The 20,866-nt window shown below is 41.9% G+C and overlaps 3 protein-coding genes across 3 annotated transcripts in view; all 3 read left to right on the top strand.

Annotated features, from left to right (window-relative positions):
- Positions 1-721: 721 nt before the first annotated feature.
- Positions 722-13,747, top strand: wdr81 (WD repeat domain 81). The gene is made up of 12 exons (XM_074679147.1): positions 722-1,044; positions 1,752-2,268; positions 2,481-6,010; positions 6,091-6,198; positions 6,294-6,493; positions 6,599-6,780; positions 7,001-7,166; positions 7,461-7,626; positions 7,713-8,543; positions 8,669-8,814; positions 8,987-9,169; positions 12,048-13,747. The coding sequence occupies exons 2-12, from the start codon at positions 1,907-1,909 to the stop codon at positions 12,372-12,374; spliced, it is 6,201 nt and encodes a 2,066-aa protein (XP_074535248.1). The 5' UTR covers positions 722-1,044; positions 1,752-1,906; the 3' UTR covers positions 12,375-13,747.
- Positions 13,748-15,012: 1,265 nt separating this feature from the next.
- Positions 15,013-17,418, top strand: serpinf2b (serpin peptidase inhibitor, clade F (alpha-2 antiplasmin, pigment epithelium derived factor), member 2b). Its single transcript, XM_074680144.1, has 8 exons — positions 15,013-15,107; positions 15,222-15,296; positions 15,385-15,658; positions 15,774-15,914; positions 16,032-16,220; positions 16,305-16,447; positions 16,533-16,737; positions 16,839-17,418. The coding sequence occupies exons 1-8, from the start codon at positions 15,021-15,023 to the stop codon at positions 17,189-17,191; spliced, it is 1,467 nt and encodes a 488-aa protein (XP_074536245.1). The 5' UTR covers positions 15,013-15,020; the 3' UTR covers positions 17,192-17,418.
- Positions 17,419-18,309: 891 nt separating this feature from the next.
- The window catches only part of rpa1 (replication protein A1), a 33,451-nt gene continuing 30,894 nt past the window's right edge, over positions 18,310-20,866 (top strand). Inside the window, exons 1-6 of the mRNA XM_074679483.1 lie at positions 18,310-18,471; positions 18,808-18,855; positions 19,704-19,782; positions 20,161-20,269; positions 20,393-20,481; positions 20,561-20,641. Of these exons, the coding sequence (XP_074535584.1) occupies positions 18,442-18,471; positions 18,808-18,855; positions 19,704-19,782; positions 20,161-20,269; positions 20,393-20,481; positions 20,561-20,641 (436 nt within the window). The 5' untranslated portion in view covers positions 18,310-18,441. The remainder of the gene's footprint in view (positions 18,472-18,807; positions 18,856-19,703; positions 19,783-20,160; positions 20,270-20,392; positions 20,482-20,560; positions 20,642-20,866) is intronic.

Raw genomic sequence — 20,866 nt, 5'->3', positions numbered from 1 at the left:
CAGGAAAAGTAGACACAGCTAACTTGGAAAATGCCTGATAACTAAAGTAAGATGCAGTTTGATTTTAACTTTTAGACTGTTTTAATAAATATCTTTTATAGTTTGGTATTAACCTCTACTTTAAAATATTTCTTTTAAACTGTTGTTTTGCCATTTGTCTATTTTTCTTTTTTTCAGTATTTTCTGTGTTTTTTTTCAATCTCTTTAAAGCACTTTGATCTTTATTCTATTTGTATGAAAGGTGTAATATAAATAAAAGTTGATTGATGAATAAAAGTTATGTCCATTGTGGCTGTTTACTTTTTCTCTTTTTATTTTGGTGGGGAGGGGTTGGGGGCTATATCAACTCATTGATGGGTAATAGAAAAATGGAACAAGATTCAAGCTTTCATAGTCACATGCAATCTAAGTTAGTTAACCTGTGGTGATACTTTAAATTAGATCAGTGACATTGAAAGATAACCATTTACACAAAATTGTGGCCAATATAAATAGCTGTTTTATTCCACACAGATAATTTAAAATTGGGACAGATCAATGAATTTCAAGATAGCCTATAACACATCTATCTTCATACAGAGCTCCAGGATTGATTTAGCAAAGTTTACAATTTAAAACAAATAAGTCATAGGAAAAACTGTATGTTTTCTTTACCGAGTATGTCCCTACATCTACAATACAGTACTCTGTCCACTTCTTCCTACATGAACCACAGAAATCGTGTCTGGTGTTTCTTGGATGTCATTGAGGAAGTGCTCCTGTTGAATCACATGAGATGGGGCTGCTGTTGTGTCACGTGAGATGTCGTTTCTAAAAACATGGCTCCGGCTAGCACAGAGCTAAACAGCATCCACTGACTGACGGACGTCTGTCTGCTGACATGCATAACTAAACACTGGAAAATGGAGCCCGGAGTTACATGTGGCAGCTCCCAGGAGGATGTGCTCTTTGGAGAAAGTTAATGTACTTTAAACTCATCATGCGTGAAGCGGAGCATCGTTAGCTCGATGCTAGGCTAACTTCAACTGCTACAAGTGGTAAGAGGTAAGCTCAACATTAGTCAGTGGGTCAGTATTTATTTCTTGTGCCGTTGCCACGGTTGAATATGATTTAACAGTGCATATATCGTTGTATAGACTTGTTGTCGCCGTATCGTTATATTCTTTATAGCTTAATCATTGGTAAGTGTAGCGTCAGCCACTCTCTGAAGCTAACTGCTAGCATTATGTAGACGAGGCTACAAACTCGCCTTTGTCGTCCTGTTATTCAAAAAAGACCCTGTTGTTGGCTGAATAAAAGTTTCATGCAGTATGTAACTCTGACTATATTTATGGGGCGTTTTAACGACAGTGTTTCCTGTTTCCTAGATGTTGTCTCTGCTTAACTGCTGACTTGGTTTGTGTAAGGTTAATGGGTTAAGCTTAGGTTAATGTTTACTATTTGTAACTTCTGACCTGTGCACTAATTTTGATTCGTGCATCTATCAGAGTCATTGTCTTGCCGTCTTCCTGTGATAAAGCTAAATTCTATAAACTAAACTTAAAATCAGAGGCTTTTGAACTAACTCGCCACGAGGGGGAAGTGTAGCTGTGTTGTTGTGGCAGAAGTAGATCAGTCATGTGAGCTGAGCTGAGCTTAAACTTTAGGGATTTAAAGAAGGACAAGGAATCATGTGCATTCACAAACATCACACTTTGTTGCATTAGTTGCTACCACACTTGCTAATCTAATTTTCCTGTTATGCTTTTCAGTTTCCTGAGAGGGACAGGCAGAAGAGGTAATTGGGCCTTCCCTTGAAGGCTTTGAGTTATTTCTCCATGAATGTCTGAAAGTCGTCCTAGTGGAAGACCGTGAGCTGTACGCAGCAGAACATTGAGGGACTTTTTGCAAGCATTCAAGACTCACCATGGATTGGCTGATGCAAGCAGTTGAGAAAGACTTGGGGATTGACAGACGGCAGCAAGGCCTGGGTCCCCGTCCGAGGGAGCTCATAGCTGTGGTCCCTACACGCTGGGTGATGGGTCTGAGGGAGAGGAGGGTCATGCGCTGTGCCCGCTTTGACAGCATCAGTGAGGCTGAAATTCACACATACCTTCAGTGTTCCCAGGCAAAGTTGCCTCCTGGTTGGACACGAGTGTGCATTCAGGGCTTGAGGAAAAGCAAGCTAAGCTACAGATTGGCCAGAGACCCATGTCATCAACTGATGGAATTCATGCCACAGGATTCTTACGTCAAAACCATGCAGTGTGTGTCTCATCATAATGTCAGGTAGTAAAAATATACCTTTCGATTGCTGAAGCTATCTATAATTGCTACGCTTTATCTTTAAAGCTACATTCAGAGTAAAAAAAAAACTAATAATAATGAAAACAACAATTATACATTTATTATAAATTTAAGATGATATAATTCTTTTGTTAGCTGTTACTTTAATGTCGTGTTTTTAGTAAAGTGATCAGTTCTTTTTTCCTCTCTTTCAGGAATCTGTGGCGAGAAGCCCATTATAAACTTGTGCAGAAATATGCAGGGCCTAATGAACAAATGCACGCTGCAGCTGTGGATGCAGTCCGTCATGCTTTACAGAAGCTTTTTAATTCCACTTTCATCTCACCTGAAAGAGTTTCGCCATCCCTCTCTCCAGCCAGAGAGAAAGAGAAAGAAAACTATTTGCCATCCAGTTCGTCCTGCGTTTCCAAGTCCCAGTCAGACTGTCTGTGTCCTAACGTTCTGCCTGCAGAGTGTCTGCTAGAGACTGCAGAGATGCTCTATGTAATTCTACCTTACACTCAGTATTCACTCCATGATATTGTCTCCTTCAGTCCAGCCAAGCTCGCTAACAGCCATGCCAAAGTGTTGTTCATTCTCTACCAATTACTTATAGCTCTGCAGGCATGTCATGCAGTTGGTCTGTCTTGCGGTGAGCTCTCCCTGCAGGACATAGCAGTAGATGAGCAGCTTTGCAGCCGACTGAAACTCAACCTAGCCCACTACGAGGATCTGGCGACAGAGGGGGATGCAAACAGTAACATTACTGGCAGACAAGTGCCAAAAAGTGTCCTGCCAAGTGAAAATTTATGTGTGAGCCAAGAGAACAAAAGACTTTGCAGAGACTGCTTTGGTGAGCTCAAGACATTGGTTCTGGACTGGGTTCATGGGCGAGTTAGTAACTTCCGCTACTTGATGGAACTAAACCGGCTAGCAGGGCGACGAGAAGGAGACCCAAATTATCACCCAGTGCTGCCTTGGGTGGTTGACTTCACTGTGCCATTTGGAAAGTTCCGGGACCTCAGGAGGTCGAAGTTTAGGCTGACAAAGGGAGACAAACAGCTGGACTTCACATACGAGATGACCAAAGAGGCTTTGGCAGCCGCAGTGGGTAATGGAGTTGGTGGAAATGTTGGTGGGGACCTCAGCGGCTCTGTAGGTGCTGGAGGTGCCGGGCAGCCAGAGCACCTCCATGTGCCTCATCACATATCTGATGTGCTGTCGGACATCACCTACTACGTCTACAAAGCTCGGCAGACACCCAAGTCAGTGTTGTGTAGCCACGTCAGATCCCAGTGGGAGCCTAATGAGTACCCAGCCAGTATGGAGCGCATGCAGAGCTGGAGCCCTGACGAGTGCATTCCAGAGTTCTACTCAGATCCCTCCATTTTCCGCTCAATCCACCCCGACATGCCAGACCTGGATGTGCCTTCCTGGTGCAAATCTTGTGAGGAGTTCATCGAAGTCCATCAGCGCCTTCTTGAGAGCAGAGAAGTGTCCCAGCATTTGCATCACTGGATTGATCTCACGTTTGGCTACAAGCTGTCTGGGAAAGAAGCAGTTAAAGCCAAGAATGTGTGCCTGCACCTCGTGGACAACCACACCAACCTGACTACCTTTGGTGTAGTTCAGCTTTTCGACCAGCCCCATCCGCCCCGCTTATCTTCCTCACAGTACGCTCCAGCAGAACCTCCTCTCCTTGGCCTTGCTGCTCTAAATGTGCCTTCTCTACACTTCCCTCAAATCAACACAGCGGCTGACACTGTGGATGGAATGGTCCCTGAGTCCACAGGTTGCGAGTCCAGTGGGTGGACCATGGTGGACAGAGAAGAAGAGCTCGAACAAGGAATGGAAGCGTTGGATTCGATAACTGCGTCTACTGCATCCTGCGCTGTGCCACTGCCAGGTAACACCTCTGGAGGAGAACACACAGTTTTAATCGTATCCCAGTCCCCGAGTTCATTCCCTGGAGATCTAACAAGCGGCTTAGGCCCAAGTTTACGCAGTGCCATGTTACAAAGAGGTGCATCTGTGAACAAAAAACACGCAGAGGGCAGTGTGGCGGCGTCAAATACGGATGAAATCAAAATCAGCCTCCCTGAAGGTTTCAACGCATTACAACCTTTGGAGGAGCTGGAGAAATTGAACAACTTCCTGGTGAAGAGCCTGCACGCTGAAGTATCCAGTGACTGCATTAGAGACGGTGTGATAATTGAGTCTCTTCCCTCTCTTACGCAGCTCTACCAAAGGGACATGCAAGCCCTGGGTGTTCTCATTGCGGAGATCTTCTATTCCTGCAAACTGCGGGGAGTGAAACCAGGAAACCCCCTCAGACAGCGTTTCCAAGCTGTTCTGAAGCTCTGCTCTGGCAGCCTCCGTGATGTGCCACTGTGCTTGCATCAGGCTCTGGAGACACTCCTGCTGATAGAGAAGCACTCTGGAATAGCACAAAAAGAGTTACCAGATTGCCCACGTCCACTTCTTTTCAAGTATGACCCAATCCGTGACGGTCTGCCTCCCCCAAACCCATGCCAGCTACTCAACTCAATCATCTCCCCATTTCCTTTCCCCTCCTATTTTTCCCCACTTCATCAATTTATCTTTTCCTACCACGCCAAAATGGAGACCACGTGTAGTTTTCAGGGAAGAGATGCTGTGTTTCACTTGTGGCAGCAGCTCGAGACACTGTTGCGAGGTAACATCACAGCTGAGGGCCTTGAAATTCTCTTGCCTTTCATTCTGGCTCTCATGCTTGAGGAGTGCACAGCTGTATACGCTGCTTGGTATCTTTTTGAGCCCATCTCCAGAGTACTTGGTCCGAGAAATGCAAACAAGTACTTACTGAAACCGCTCATCAACGTCTATGAAAACCCTCACTGCCTGCGAGGACGCTTCTATCTTTACACTGACTGTTTCATCCTGCAGCTGATCGTGAGGCTTGGCCTGCAGGCTTTTCTCTCCAGCCTGCTCCCCCATGTTCTGCAGGTCATCACTGGCTTTGAAAGCTGCAGCTCAGACACTGGAGGAGAAGCTTGCAAAGGGCTGAGAGGGGGCACGTGCAACCTAGGAGAGGAAGAGGAAGAAGACTTTCAGTGTGAGCAGCGGTCTTCTTCTGGGTCTGTTAGTGGGGCTATGGGCGGCAGCAGCGGAGGTGCCGGGGGAGTTGGGGTAGTGGGAGACACGGGACTGGTCGACTACTCCTCTGGCATTAGCCTCAATGACCAAGGCTTCCTCTCAGAGGCTGAGGACTTTCAGAATGGGTTCTATGTCAACAGCGGTGCAGGAGTGGCTGCTGGGAAACAGCAGAGCCAGAACGCTGCCGCCAAGGAGCAAGACCAAGAGTCTCTAAGTGTGGGGAAACTCAGTGACAAAAGCAGCACAAGTGAGCTGTCACTGGGTGATGGAGACTCAATGAGGGATCGTGCCAGCCTCAAGTCTGCTGACAGCAGCCAGGACCTCAAACAGGCCAGTGAGGGAGAGGAGGGAGGGGACCTAGAGGAAGACGAGGTGACTGAGTCTATTGTGGGTAAAGAGGAGACAGATGACCCCCCTGTTCACAACCTGGAGCTCACTCTCTCTGCCTGCACAATAGACACAATAGACACAGTTGCCACTCTGGAGGGTGACTTTGTGAATGGAATGACACTGGAGGAGACAGAGAAAGACACTGTGGGGGAGCAGGACGAGGTGGACGACCATGGACCTACTGAGGAGTCAGAGGAGAAAGAGCAGAAGATTCTTCTTGGTGAGTGACAGACTGAGGTTCTGGTTCATCACCTCACTGCTTACAGTGTCAAATGACTTTCTTCCTTTCTCTGTTCATAGACACAGTCTGCAAAACGGTACGATGGCTGTCTGCCAAGCTAGGACCAACAGTGACGTCTCGATATGTGGCTAGAAATCTGCTGCGACTGCTCACAAATTGTTACATTGGTGTGTACATTTAAATATTCCAACTTTGAATCCCATCATGTGTTGCTGCCTGTGTTTTCTACGGCATTTATTCTCCTCATGTTTTCTCTCTGCAGGACCTGAAAATCACCAGTTTGTGACCTCTGCAATTGACGAAAGCAGTCTGGAGAGTGTAGGTTTGGGCAGTGTTTATGAAAAGAGACCTGTGGTTGGTGACCAGACAGCAGGGCCTGTGTTGGAGTGTCTTATTTATATTGCTCAGCTTTATGGAGAGCCTGTGCTCACTTACCAGTACCTGCCTTATATTGGATATCTGGTAAGACGATACATATTCATAAAACTTGAAAACTAAAGCCTAAAACCAAAAACCATTTTCCCTTGTCAAAAATATTTCTATGACTGATTGATTTTTTTGTCCCAGGTTTCTCCACCTTCTTCACAGCGTCTGAACACGCGCAAGGAGGCAAGTCTGCTCGGAGCCGTAGCACTCACACAGAAGATCATCGTCTTTCTCTCTGATAAAGCCTTAATGGACATGCTGATGAAGATCAATCAGGATGTGCTGCTTCCACTTCTTGACTTGCTAACCACTCCTCGCATGGGGTAAGTACTGCATACAACCGCAGAATTATACATTTCCAACCGTGCTCCACTGTCAAATCACAAAATATCACAGACAAGATGTTTTGAGTGTTTTTTTCACACACTTTTTAAATGTTGTATTTCTTAAGTGGAATGTCTCCCTATTTGAGGGATGAAACAAAAAAATCAGAATCATGCCACAATAGACTTATCATTCACCCTCTGCTTCTGCTGTACTCAGGTTCCCCAGTGGGGTGCAGACTCGCACCGCCGTCTGTCTCAAGACTCTCAGCTTGATGGCCCTCATCTGTCTGCGCATCGGGAGGGAGATGGTACAGCAGCATATGGCTGACACTCTGCGTCGCTTCTTTGCTGTTTTCTCGCTGCTGCATTCTCTGCAGCCCCAGGTACACACGCACACACAGACACAAGAGTACACAAATCAAAAAGGTTGACAAGCAGCGCATCAAATTTATTTCTGGAATACTTTCAAGAAACAGATCTGTGACAAAGAGCTTTTCAGGCACAAAAGAAGATAAAAATATGGAGGAAAATAACAGGAGGAAGGAACTTGGAATACCAAGTGTGTGACTCAGACAGAGACACAGGGAACATGACTTTGTTTCTTGTTCAGTTAGATTCTTCAAGTTGTTAAATCTGCCTCTTCCACCTTTAATTACTAATGTGCTCCTGTCATGTAGCTGGATAGTGCCCCTCACAGGATGGTGGGAGAAGTCACAGTTGTGGATGTCTGCACTCCTGATGGGTCAAATGCAACGTATGAGTTAGGGGTGTTGGAGGAGCTGCAGACTGTTTTTAACCCTGAGATGGCCCACGCCTCCTACATCCCCTTCTACTGCCTCATAGGTACTCTGTATAAACTGCAAATATGTTAAAATATGACTCTTCAGTGGTGTGCAACAACGACAACTACGACTTCTCTCTTTCCTTAGGTGACGTGGCTATTCGGAAACTTGTGCCCAACCACGAGCTGGTCTGGCAGTTGGCCCAGTCTTACCATCAGAGTGTGAGTCAGGCGAGTCCAGGGACAAACCTGACAGCAGCGTCCCGGGTGGACCTCCCTCCACCCTCTGCAGGTGTCTCCTCTGTTTTTGGCAGACGCATGGGAGGTAGTCCGTTCCCTGCTCCGTCGAGTAACTCCAGCCAGCTGGGGGACTCCCTCCCAGAGTCAGGCACGTTTGGGAGCCACCTGGTTGGAAACCGTATCCAGGTGTCTAGGGACTCTGACTTTGATGGGAGTTCCACCATGGGCTTGGCAAGCTCCTGGGGACGCTCCAGCCACATCACACCCATTATCACCACTTCCTCCACCTTTGCAACTTCATCTGCTGGCACAGCATCCTTCTCCTCCTCTTGGGTGACAGATCCCACTCCAGAAGACAGCGCCCTGAAGCAGGAGCTTCCCCGTAGTGGGCGCTCGCTGCAAGGAAACTGGCTGGCCTACTGGCAGTACGAGATTGGTTTAAATCAGCAAGACCCACATTTCCACTTCCACCAGATCCGACTGCAGAGCTTTCTGGGTCACTCGGGCACCACAAAGTGTTTGGCTCCACTGGCAGGAGAGGATTATTTCCTCTCTGGTAGTAAAGACAAGACAGTGAAGCTTTGGCCACTCTATAACCATGGCGATGGAACACAGGAGGTGGAGCCCAGGCTGACGTACAACGACCATCGCAAGTCAGTCTTCTATGTTGGACAGCTTGAGGCTTCGCAGGAGGTGGTCAGCTGTGATGGCACAGTGCACCTTTGGGACCAGTATACAGGTGAGAGGGATAAAGCACATTCCATCTAACACAAAGTTGTTTGCAAGGGTAGTTGAAGAATATGGCACTGGAATATTTTTGTAAAATAACTCCTTTCCTCTCTGAAAACTATCTGTTCTCTGTAGGCAAGCAGATCCGCTCATATGAAGCCGTGGATGGGAAGAATCCTATCACAGCTGTCACCACGATGCCAGCTCCACACTGCAGTGTTGTGTTTGGCAGCGCGGATTCTGTTCTCCGCTTCATTGATCCTCGCAAACCAGGATTGCAGGTTGTAATTTCACTTAGCAAGCTCATTCTGGCGAGACTCGATCCATAAAACATCCGCTAATTAACATTGATTACTGTGTTAACAAAACGGAAGCAGTCTTTTTTTTTTTACATTCCACCACTATAGAGTTATTCTGGCCCTGACATTGACAAATCCTACCCTGTGTCCTCAGCATGAATTTCGTCTGGCATACAACAATGTGAGCGCCGGGCTCATCCGCTACCTGGCAGTGAGCCCCTCGGGGCGCACTGTGGCGGCAGGTTTCTCATCTGGCTTCATTGTTCTGCTGGATGCACGTACTGGACTTGTTCTGAAAGGTTGGCCGGCTCATGAGGGAGATATCCTCCAAATGAAGGTATACTTAGAGACTGCGGGTCTTTACCTTTCTTATTTATAGCCAAGGCAGCTTAGCTGTTTATTTTTAGGCATCATTACCTTTTGTTTAAGCAGAATGTAAAAACAAGACAAAAAGGGATTGGATGTAGGAGAACTTTGGTGTGTTTCAAAAATGTGATTTTTCACCAAACCTTGGACTAGTTCTGCAAACATATTCATTCCGCAAGTGTCAGTCTGTAACATTTGATGTATTAGACAGACATTTGAGGTCTGTATACATTGTTACAAATATGAAACATATTTATTATTTGCAGGGCGTGCTTTGCGGTGAAGCGGCATGTGATTTACTAGTCGTGGTCGCTGTACTTCATCAATCAGGACAGAGACATAGCATTGCATATCCTCCCCCTTAGTGTGCTACTGGATCGAAACACTAAAAAAATGACACGGGGATGGAGATTGAGCCATATCAGTTTTTCAGTAGTTGATACTGATAGTCACAGAGCATGATGAATGATGGCTGATGTGCAATGCTGATATTGATTTGCTGTTGTATTTTTGGATCTAATTAAAAAACAGCTATTTAACAATAACAACGCGCACAATACAGTGTCATATACTGCTGGGTACCTTTCACATTTGAAACGATACGGTACCAATGCCCAGTACCTTAAGAAAAATTCATTGGGTTATTCTATAGATAGTAGAACATGACATATATTTGTCAGAAGCAATATTAATATAGTGGCTGTTAACTTTTTTGTTGCTGTGGCTTTTCTACAGTTTTTTATTTTCATAACATGACTTGAGTAACGACATGATGCTGTAGTACACAATGAATCAACCGTACTTTGTCGCACTCATTTAGTGGGAACAGCAGCAAATAACTTCCTATCAAATATTCTTTACTTCCTGTGTGTAAGTCACATGGCTACAGCAGCCACGACTAACGGGTAGTAAGTACATGTAATGGACCAATAAATTCTGTACAGTACGACCTTAAACTAAACCTGTACGTTTCCCTGGATGTTGTTATGGATGTCATTCCTGTAAGAAATTTGCGAGAGTTTTCATCGTTAAATGGTGCCTACATTGACACTGAATTGCTGTTCTTTATTATTATAAAACCGAACAGTATTTGTATTAACATGGGACATGAGCACAGGTATTTTAGCTTTTTTCAGAATGCTATTAATCACCCCAAACGATTAATCTTGAGTCTGGAAACCAGTTCAGGAGTTGATATTTATAGTTGATACAATATTTTAATAGTTTCTTTATTTCTATACACAAAACTGCACTTTGTCTACAGCTGTGGTTGTTTTTAAAAGTGCTCTATAAATAAAGCTGGTATGGTATGGTATGGTAAAACTTAGTTATTTTCATGAAAAAACCCTCCCCAATTCAATATTACCAACAAACTAACCTAAACTCTAGTTACATCCAGTGTGCATGTCATGACTGTTTTGTGTTTCCCAACCGTGGGCTGACACATGTGGGACTTGAGAACAGTCGTGTTGTTTACTTGAGACGTGGGCCGAGCGTGGGCCACACGGTGTGTCACAAAATTGGGCGTCCACTCAAGCTCTATTTGCCTGATAAAATCTCCGCCAAGCACAGCCGACAGTTTTTCTGTGACTGAAAAATCATTGCAAGTAATTGTTGCTTTACTTTAAATGTCATCTGTGTTTTGAGGAAGCAGATGGAGCAGTAGGACGATGAGATCATTTGTATTGTCTGATTTTTAGGCTTTGGTGCATTAATTCAAAAATCTGGAGGGTATGAAACAGCAAATTTGTAAACAGTGAAAACTTTTTGGATGATCCCAGCTGTGGAAATTACAACTCACAATGTACTTGGTCCTGTTCATCTGTCTCTCTGTGTTGACTGTCTGAACGACCACATCATATCCATACTGTATGTTTGACCTAGACAAGCTCGGCAGTTATCTGTGTGGCCTGTTAGATAATCTGACTCTGATATTTTACATCTTGCTGATAGTTGTTGAGAGCTTCTTGATAAAAGCATCATTGATGGAAGGAAGGGGAATTTTGCTGTTTTACTTAATAGAAACCATCCCAGATACAGTTTTAAGAGCCAGTGGTTACATTCTTAGAAAGCGTCACAAATTCAAGCCAGAAGGTTTGACTGTTCTCTTCAGCTGTCATGTGATAAATGTTAAACAAGACAGTCAGCCAACTCGTTTTTATTCTGACGTTTTCCAAAAGGTAGAGTTTATATAGTGCTACACAGGTGGGGAAAGTTGTACCCTGCAAATCTGTTGTCAACAGAGCGCAAAGATTAGCAAACTTTATTTAACCCCAATTTAGGTCAAGGATTGTAGCTCTAGTTTTAAAGGCACAAGTTTAGGCAAATATGGACACAAGTTACTCATTAGAAAGAGCACTGTGGATCTCATTGGCACATTCATATTACTCAGACTTGCCCACTTGTCTTACGTGGATCATCCTGAGTCAGTTCCTACCTGAGTAACTAAGCCCCAAATTTTGCTGACAAAAAGTGTTGAATTTAAATAACTAAACTTTGGAGTTTCCCCAGGTACATAAACATAACTCATAATACCTTGATATTTATCAGTTAACATGTAGGTACGAGCGCCAAGCAGCAGTCAGTGAAATTTAACATATGATTATGAAAAGAAAATTGTCCAATTTGGTTGTTGGCAGTTCTCTAATTCACCTGTTTGTGACACACATCAGTTTTTGAAGCATCTCAGAAGTCTTAAATTATATCTCTCATTGTGTTTTTTTGTGTTTGTACAAAGACCTTTGATTTGCACTGAAGTGAATTTATGAACAGTCTTCAAACTTTTTATGGCGTTATTTGCCAGAATATGACCACAGCAGGCGGTGACTTTGTTTATTCTTTCATTCCAGGCTGCAGAAGGAAACCTGGTCATCAGCTCTTCCACTGACTACACTCTCAGCGTGTGGAAAGATCTGGAAAACAAGCCTCTCCGCCAGTACAAGTCTCAGTCTGACCCCATCCATGCCTTTGACCTTTACGGCCCAGAGATTGTAACTGGAACAGTGGCTAACAAGATTGGGGTGTACTCCATGGCGGACATCTCCCTGAGCCCTGTTAGCAGCACAAAGCTTAGCTCGGAGAACTTCCGCGGCACTCTCACCAGCCTAGCGGTCCTTCCTACCAAGAGGCTCTTACTGCTGGGCTCAGAGAACGGCGCCATCCGGTTATTAGCTTAGAAGAAAAATCAATGGCCCCAGAAGCACGAAACACACTTCTGACTGTCCTCCAAAGTGTCTTATTGGTGAAGACAGGCAGGTATCTGAGCTGTTGTTCCCCTCTCCTGAGCTCGAGGTCAGTCGACAGGAAACAGTTTGTCAGCTCCTCTAAATTGCTTTTCGAATGAAGCAGCACAAGCATAGGCATTGTATAAGCTACATGTGTCTGAACCATGCACCAAATTTGATTGACAGGAAATGTGTGCAATGCACTTAACATTTATTGTGTACAGTAGATTGCATTTTTTAAAAGCCTATAGATGTATAGATAGTATATAAGGGGAAATAATTATCTTGACAAGGTCAGTCGTTTCTTCAAACATGAGTCAGAAGATGTGCTCAGGAAGGTGGAACCAAACACGGTTCTCATGTAGTGTTTACACTTTCCAAATAGATGCATAACAACACCAAAAATACATCGACCTCCACTTTCATTTCCCTTTATGTTAGAAGACACGCATATCCAAATGCACTGATGAAACTATGCAGTATTTGTAGATCAAATCATTTGTTTGTGTTAGCCTCATTGTGTTTATACATCATATACAGACACAGTTCGGTCGACAGTCAAACGCAACTCTTGTCACATTACAAAAGTCAGTAACTGATGCACAGCCTTTAGTATCCTGCACAAGTATGGCCTGAATTGTAACATTTGGACTCACTCCGATTTTAAAGACTGAATGTTTTTATCCACTAATAAATTACTTGAAGTTGCGTTGGGATTTTTAAACAATGTTTAGAGCTTTGATTTCGCAGTCAGAACCTGTAGCAACATTATACCAGGAGTACGTGGCAGATCACATTCTCATTTCTGCCCACAGATGCTAACACAAAAACAGTCGATGCCAAGATGAACAATTTTCTATTTTAACATTTGTTACTCCGTATATCTATGTGTAGAAAAAAATACTTATACAATTTAAAAATCGTACAAAACAGTAGTCATAATTGCTCTTTATTGTGTACTGCAGATTAATACACATAGACATTTTTGTTCCGTTTGAATCTGTCCGAGCTCTTCAAGCCTTTTAGCACTCAATAATCAAAGCTCAAACCTTTGTATGATTCTTTTTTCATAATGCTCAACACAGTCTGCCTAATTTTGTAATTATTTGCCCAATATGCTCCGACAAGTGTGCTACACCTTTTTGATATTTGTGTTTTTGTAAACTTGGAGTTAAAGCTCAGTAATCATCAAATGAAATTTTTTGTTCAAAACAAAGGAGAATTTGTAGTTGCATAATTGATAAATGTTTGAGCATCTCTGAACATTTTAAGAGAAGTCCATGAAAATGCTTATTTATTAACTGGATTAATAAAAAAAATAATGCCTCCAGTGTTCCTGTTGTTCTGTGATTCATCTGTGTTCATTTTGAATCCCAAGCTGCCTTCTGACCCTGGTTGAGTCACTCAAGCTCAGATTGGACAAAGTCCGCTTTTTGTTTGCAGACAGCTGCCATGTGATCTATAACATATCTCTTTTTCAAGAGGTGAGAGGGAACTGGATTACTGAAAGAGGCTAATTCATCTCTTACAATGTTCCCACTTTTGAGTAATAATTGGTCTCAACATGAAACTTTACTGTTAAAAGCATTAAACCTTGACTGTCTGTTCTGTGAGGTTGGCAGCCAATGCTTTCTGGGAAACGTGGGCTTGTGTTCTCTGATATCAATTGTGTAACAGCAACATGTTTGTCCCCACAGAGCTGAATCATTAATTAATCTGTCCTCTTTCCTGTTAAAGATCTAGTTGTGTCATGAGTCTAGCACTTGCCCATTTAAATGCACAGCCGCTAATGTCTGTGTCTACAATATTTAAACCTTGATGAGTGTTAGGAGCTACATTTACAAACAAATAGTGGCTTAAAGAGGCCCCAATCAATGTAAGTTGATATTTAACTGTTTGCTGAGTGGATGCCAATCTTTTACTCCCCGGAATACTGCCATCCACAGTCACTTAGTCGCTCCTTTTTTGGACAAGGCAGCACGTTTTTTCTAATTTAATTTGAAGGTAAGATTGTGTATTTTATTATGAACTCCCTCCGATCAGCTGTTTATCTGAATGGTTTGAAAACTTGGTGTAAATTTCAAACTGACACTTGGTTATTGATGGGTTTTTCCTGTGTGTGTTTGTTCTGCGCAAGGGAGTTGGGCTCTTTACTTGTCTGCTTACGTTTTTTTATTTGAGGACAGAATTTTGACTTTACACTGTATTTACAATGTATTTGCGCTTTTTGTCATTTTTTAGCACATTTTCTTTCCATCAAAGTGCATCACTTGCAATAATTTTATGTGAAATTAATATAAAATATCAAGACATGGCTTTAGGTAACCTGTATATCAGTTAAAAAAAGTGTTAGATGCACCTTGGTGATTGATGTCTTGATGCACTTTTTTCAAAATCCTCTTTGCGGCCGTCATGTTTCAGGCAAATTTCCAGATGATCTGATTCCATCAAAAAGAGAGGGCGACTAAGCAGAGTGAAAGTGATTTAAACCTGCGTACACTATATCAAGAAACTACTTAAAAAGGTAAGTTTTTCATGTTTTAAGTGTTTGAAGCATGTGTGGTGTATGTATTGTTTTGGATATATTTTTCAGTTTGCATGTCTTTCACAGCTGCAGTAAAAGAACAGAACATGGACCTTCGTCTGACACTCCTGTTGATAGGTCTCTCCAGCCTAGGAGTCACTGTAAGTCACTACTTTTTAAGTCCTTAAGAAACAATTCCAGGCCATTTTAATCTAAGATATTTAATGATTGAATGTGGTTTCATTATTCTTTTTTTTACTGTCTTTGATCAACAGAATGGGGAAGTTGCAGACAATGAGTCAATCCCTCTGGTGCCTCTCATTCCTCTGATGCCCAGTCATCCCATAGAGGTACGAGAAGAAATAGATAAAAGAGCTTTTCTCATCATCTCAATTCACAGTTTAAAAAACAATGTCCTTATCCTGTTCCTGCCTTTAGCAAGTAGAAAATGTAACTACAGATCAACCAGACATAGCAGAACCCACAGAAGATCCTTCTCTTGGTATTTGGCTCAATGGGAGCTCATCAGCCGAGGAAGATGATGAGAGTTGTCTGTCTATCAGCCGAAGATCACAGTCACTGGAGGCCATTGCTACTGCCATTCAGAAATTAGGGGTGCAGTTGCTGCAGAACCTGGAGACAACACCAGAGCAGCCAAATATCATTATATCTCCTTTTAGCATAGCATTAGCGCTCTCCCAGCTGGCTTTAGGTATGTATCTTACACATCACACAGAATCACATTTAATGGATTGTGTCAGAATCTTGCATCTGTTTAGCTCTCCACAGACTCGAATACTTCTTTAACAATTATTTCCTTCTTCTAGGTGCAGTAAATGAGACCCATGAGCTGCTGATGCATCACCTTCATGATAACACTCTTCCTTGTTACCATGAGTCTCTGCATAATGTGTTAATTCATCTCAGAAGCAACCTGATAATTGCCACACGGATCTTCCTGCGCCAAGGTTGTTACCCAGAAGAACTTCTGAATAAACTTTCTTAAACTTTAAGTGAAGACTTTTTTTAAATTTAGCAGGTTTTTCAGAGAATTGAGCCTGAGAGGTATTCATCTTGAATTTTAGGTTTCGAGCCAAAGCAGGAGTTTCTCAATGAATCCCGGCGGTTATATGACTCAGAGCCGGCAGTCTTGGAGAGCCTGGAGCAAGTAAACAACTGGGTAGAAGAAGCAACGAAAGGAAAAATGACAAACTTTTTGTCTGCTTTTCCACCCAATCTGCTGGTCATGCTCCTTAATGCTGTCCATTTCAAAGGTGAGATATCACCATGTTCTTTTTATTATTATTGTCAGATTTTGAGATATGTTAGCTGAGCCCCGTAAACTTTTCTTCAATCAGGTGAGTGGAAAGCCAGATTTGATCCCCGTTTTACCTCCAGAAGTGTGTTCTACCTTGATGACAAGAGAATGGTTGATGTTGAAGTGATGGAAGATGCCAAACATCCCCTGAGTTTATTTATTGACAATGAACTGGATGCTCAGGTAAGAAAAAAATTATTCACTTAGATTGTCTTGAATTAGGTATACGATACAATCACATGTATGAAATGTAATGTTTCTGTTGCAGGTTGCGAGCTTCCCATTCCAAAAGTCCATGAGCCTCCTGGTAGTCATGCCCATGTCTGGTCAGGTGAACATGTCTACTCTTACTGCAAAGCTGAATGTCTCTGACCTGTACAGTCGCCTGCCAAAACAGAGAGCTGTTCAGGTTAAAGTCCCCAAATTCAATCTGGAATATGGCCAAGAATTAAAGGATGTTTTTATCAAACTGGGTAAGATTAAGGAATTTCTTCTTGAATGACTATTTACACTATTTGTCTTTAATCATTTTTACAAAAGAACTGGATTGACTGCATCCTCTCTGCTCTATTAGGCCTTGGAGATATGTTTACAAGACCCAACTTGGCTGACATGGCGGACGGCCCCCTGCTGGTGTCCAGTGTGATGCACAAGTCCAGCATGGAGATAAATGAAGAGGGTGCAGAGGCTGCTGCTGCAACTACGGTTGTGATTTCAAGAGCATCCAACCCTGTTTTCCACCTCACCCAACCCTTCCTCTTTGCACTTATGGATGAAAAGACTCAAGTGCCGATCTTTATGGGTGTCATCAACAACCCGAATCCTGGAGCTCCTGTCTTGGAGAGAGGTGATCCTGGAAGCAAAGATAAAGTGGGATTCCCAATCGATAAGAGTCAAGTTGGCACATATGGAGGCCCACCCAAGTAAGGACTATTAACTCCTCTGCGGTATGGAAAAACCCCCAAGACCTTTTGATTGCACAGAAAAAATGTACGGCATCACAGGAACAAAATGTGAAAAAAAACAAATGCTTCATGGGTGTCCTTATTTCCCTGCAGAATAAGCACCTTGACGATTCCAATATTCTATTTGAAAACAAGTATTTTTGAGAAAGTTACAGTTCTTGTCGGGCTACACTTAAAATTGTAATAAGAAATTATTCATACCAACAGTAAACTCTGATCCCCTTACAGTTCACATTAATGTCATTGGATTGGGCAATAAATGGATTTGAATCACACCATGTCCTGGTTATGAGTTTTCATCTGTCTGAATAAAACATTGTAATTATAAACTCATCTAACATTATAAGACACTGGGAAAGGAAAACTCATGGGATATCTAAGTGGAATGCTGGTAAAAATAAAAACTGTCCTGTTTTCGCTTCATCATAAAGTATTTATTTCCCCTAGAATCCACTAAATGAATGAATGTTATTTCTGAAAAGTTTTCCTCTCTGCTCAACCAAACAACTGAATGAATGAAGTTGTCCATGACAAGTTCAAGCTGTAAAGTTTTCTTTAGCCCTTATTATTGGTGATTACCATCTTTTTGAACATTTTTTGAAACTGTATACAGTTATTTCTACTGTAGGCACAAACGCAAAGGAAAAATAACTTCCCTTCTTTATGCTAAAATAAATAGTGTCTCTAAATCTACACTGACCACATTTAGAAAAACAATGGTACCAACCTGATAATTGTAAGAATTGATACTGGTGATATTTTTTGTTTGTTCGATATTCCCGTTTTTGTTTTTTGTTTTTTTAAAGAGAACTTCGAAATATATACACAAATAATACACACATATTCTCAAGTTATAGTATATATAAATATAAAAAAATATCGAATAATAAAAAAAACCCAAAACACATTTCCGTGAAGTGCCTGACGTCACTTGCATAGTTCGCGCTGACTCCTCAGCAGCTGGTCTCCGCTCAGTTTTCTAGTACCAATTAGTCACCTAGATCCACGATACTTGCAAACAACATACTGATTCCAGGTCAGTGGCCGGAAACGGAAACAGACACAAAACATACGTAGTTTGGCGCGTTTGTCCAAGCTGTTGGCGCCACAGACACAATTCACCAAGTACTGTCAGTGTAAGGAGCACAGTGTCGGTCGTCTTACCTAAATTTCAGTAAAGTTTAATTTTTAACGTTGACTTACTTGCCCAGGATGACGAAGCTCTCAGAGGGTGCCATTGAGGTAAGGGTAACTTTTCTAACTAATTAGCTTAACAAATTGAAAACAAAGCAGGCTTAACGTAGATATGACAAAGTTGTTGCTGTTTAGTTCAAGTCTGTCATTTCTTTCAGCAATTCCGAAAATACGTTTTGCTAACGTTATACTGCTAGCTTAACTTCAGTAGCATTTTTTACGTTTAACGTCTTGTTCAATTTAAAATGTTTGCTATCTTTATATGTGCAGCTAAAGTAACCGGTAGGGATTGAAAAAATTCAAGATGACAGATTTGAAAAATTTCTGAAAAAAAATTGAAACTAATGAAGGAAATGGCATAACAAGCGTTATGTTTGTTCACAGGCGCTAACAAATGGCACCGGTGATAACGACCTTATGCTTCAGTTGGTGGTGAGTTACAGGGGGAAAAAAAATGCGCCACTCGTTTTCTTCACTCTTGCATAAGTTCCTGTATTTTCTCAGTTGAATATGCACTAGTCCTCTTCTCAATCTCATACATTTTAGTAGCAGTTACATTGATTTTAACTAGACTATAGGAGGCATTCGGTAATAAAATACAAGATAGAATAGCATATTACTTATGGGTCATTATATTCAGCAGCAAGCGGCCAACACTAGCCCAGCTTATGTGATAAATTTTTAACTAGTTACGAAACACACTAAAATTGATACTGATGCTAAGTAATGACCTTAAAAAAACACTTGCTGCTATAGGTATAAATATTTTCTGAGCTCTTTTAATTATTACCTACCCAGGAGATACCAAGTTATGTTGTAGCATGTTGCTAAAATGGCTCTTTATGGCATTTTCCACAATTACGTTTCACATGGAGTGACATGTTTGGTGTAAGCAGGAAACACCAAACATGTAAAAGAAAAAGACTTGCACATTGTTAGTCTCATCACATAAGCTAAGTCAGTAAAATGTAAATATAATTCATAACAGAAAATAAATGATGTATTGAAAGACCATCAATAGCATAAAGTACTTTTTTCTTTTCCTCTGGAATCCCTTGAATATGATTCTGGCAATTGTAATACAGGGCTAACGACAAGAAGATACTGCTTTGTCCACAGGGGCCACCAAAATCTATGCAACCCCAAAACACTTCACAGGAGCTTTTTAAACACTACAAACACACAAACACAAATTATGAAGAAAATAAGATGCATATTCAATCAAGTGTTAGTTTTGGAATAAAATAATTAGAATACTTAATGATTGTTTCATCTTGCAGAACATTCGTAAGCTTGAGGGAGGAGGCGGTCATACTCGCTGGAGGGTAATGATGAGCGATGGACGGTACACTCTATCCTGTGAGTTTTTCTAAGCTTTTGTTTGACTTGTGTGTTTATTGCTTACCTGGTCGACTATAATCTTGGTTCTGGCTAATTTTTTTCTTCTGAAAAAAAGAAACACATTTTATAAAAGGATACTAAAAAATGTGTCATCCTTGCCTCTTCAGGAAAAAGTTGTTGTCAGTTCATAGTCAGTAAACAAATCTTCCCCTCACAAAATGACTAAGTAGGTTTTATTTAAAAAATTGTAGAATAAAGATTTCCTTTTCTTGGTTTTAGTAGATATGAAAATGATCATGAACAAAGCATGCATGGTCTTATGAAGACATCATTCTCTCCAGCACAGTGATAGAAAGATCTTTGAACTACTCTTGCCTATTTTTTGAACCTCTACAGCCTTCATGCTCTCAACGCAGCTGAACTACATGGCTGAAGAAAACCAATTGGTCCCAAACTGCATCTGCCTTCTGAAGAGGCATGTGACCAATATATTGAAGGATGGACGGTATGTGGTTTATTCTTATCATGAGCGCCAATTTTTAACTCCCTGCAACAGACTTGATCCTTTCTTTGTAATGGAAACATATCAAAGCTGTAATCCTGTTTTTAATTGAATATCTTTCAACAGACGTGTGGTCATTATTTTGGAAATCGAGGTTGTCAAGCCCGCTGAGGCCGTTGGAGGAAGAATTGGAGACCCAATTCCATTCACTGAGGGTAAAGCAAAACACATTTTTCATGATACCTGCTTCTTGCTAAAGAATTTATTGAATAACTTTAGTCATCTTTTTTACAGGAATGGGTAAAGGTCCTCAGCCGCCTGCAAACCCTGAACCTCGCCCACCTCTGCAACAACACAATCTAAATCAAAATGAAGGTAAAAAGACATTTATTTCAACTTTTCAAAATGAATCAAAATAGTGAAATGATATAAAAAAAACACTCACAACTCAAGTACTTCAAAATGAAAAAAAATACCCTTTATTGTCCACTAGATGGCAGCATTTCTCCACTTCTTTTTGAGCTTCCTGACCCATAGCTTACAGGACACAAGCTGTTTTTACAGCCCTGTCGAGAGACACTTGCTTTTAAAGCCAAGAAA

The sequence above is a fragment of the Halichoeres trimaculatus genome, unplaced genomic scaffold (genome assembly GCF_033239565.1).
Source record: "Halichoeres trimaculatus isolate MK-OKI-2021-1 unplaced genomic scaffold, fHalTri1.1 fHalTri1_scaffold_9, whole genome shotgun sequence".
NCBI lineage: Eukaryota > Metazoa > Chordata > Actinopteri > Labriformes > Labridae > Halichoeres > Halichoeres trimaculatus.
The sequence above is the reverse complement of the archived record's forward strand: the minus strand, read 5'-3'. Positions and strand labels throughout refer to the sequence as shown.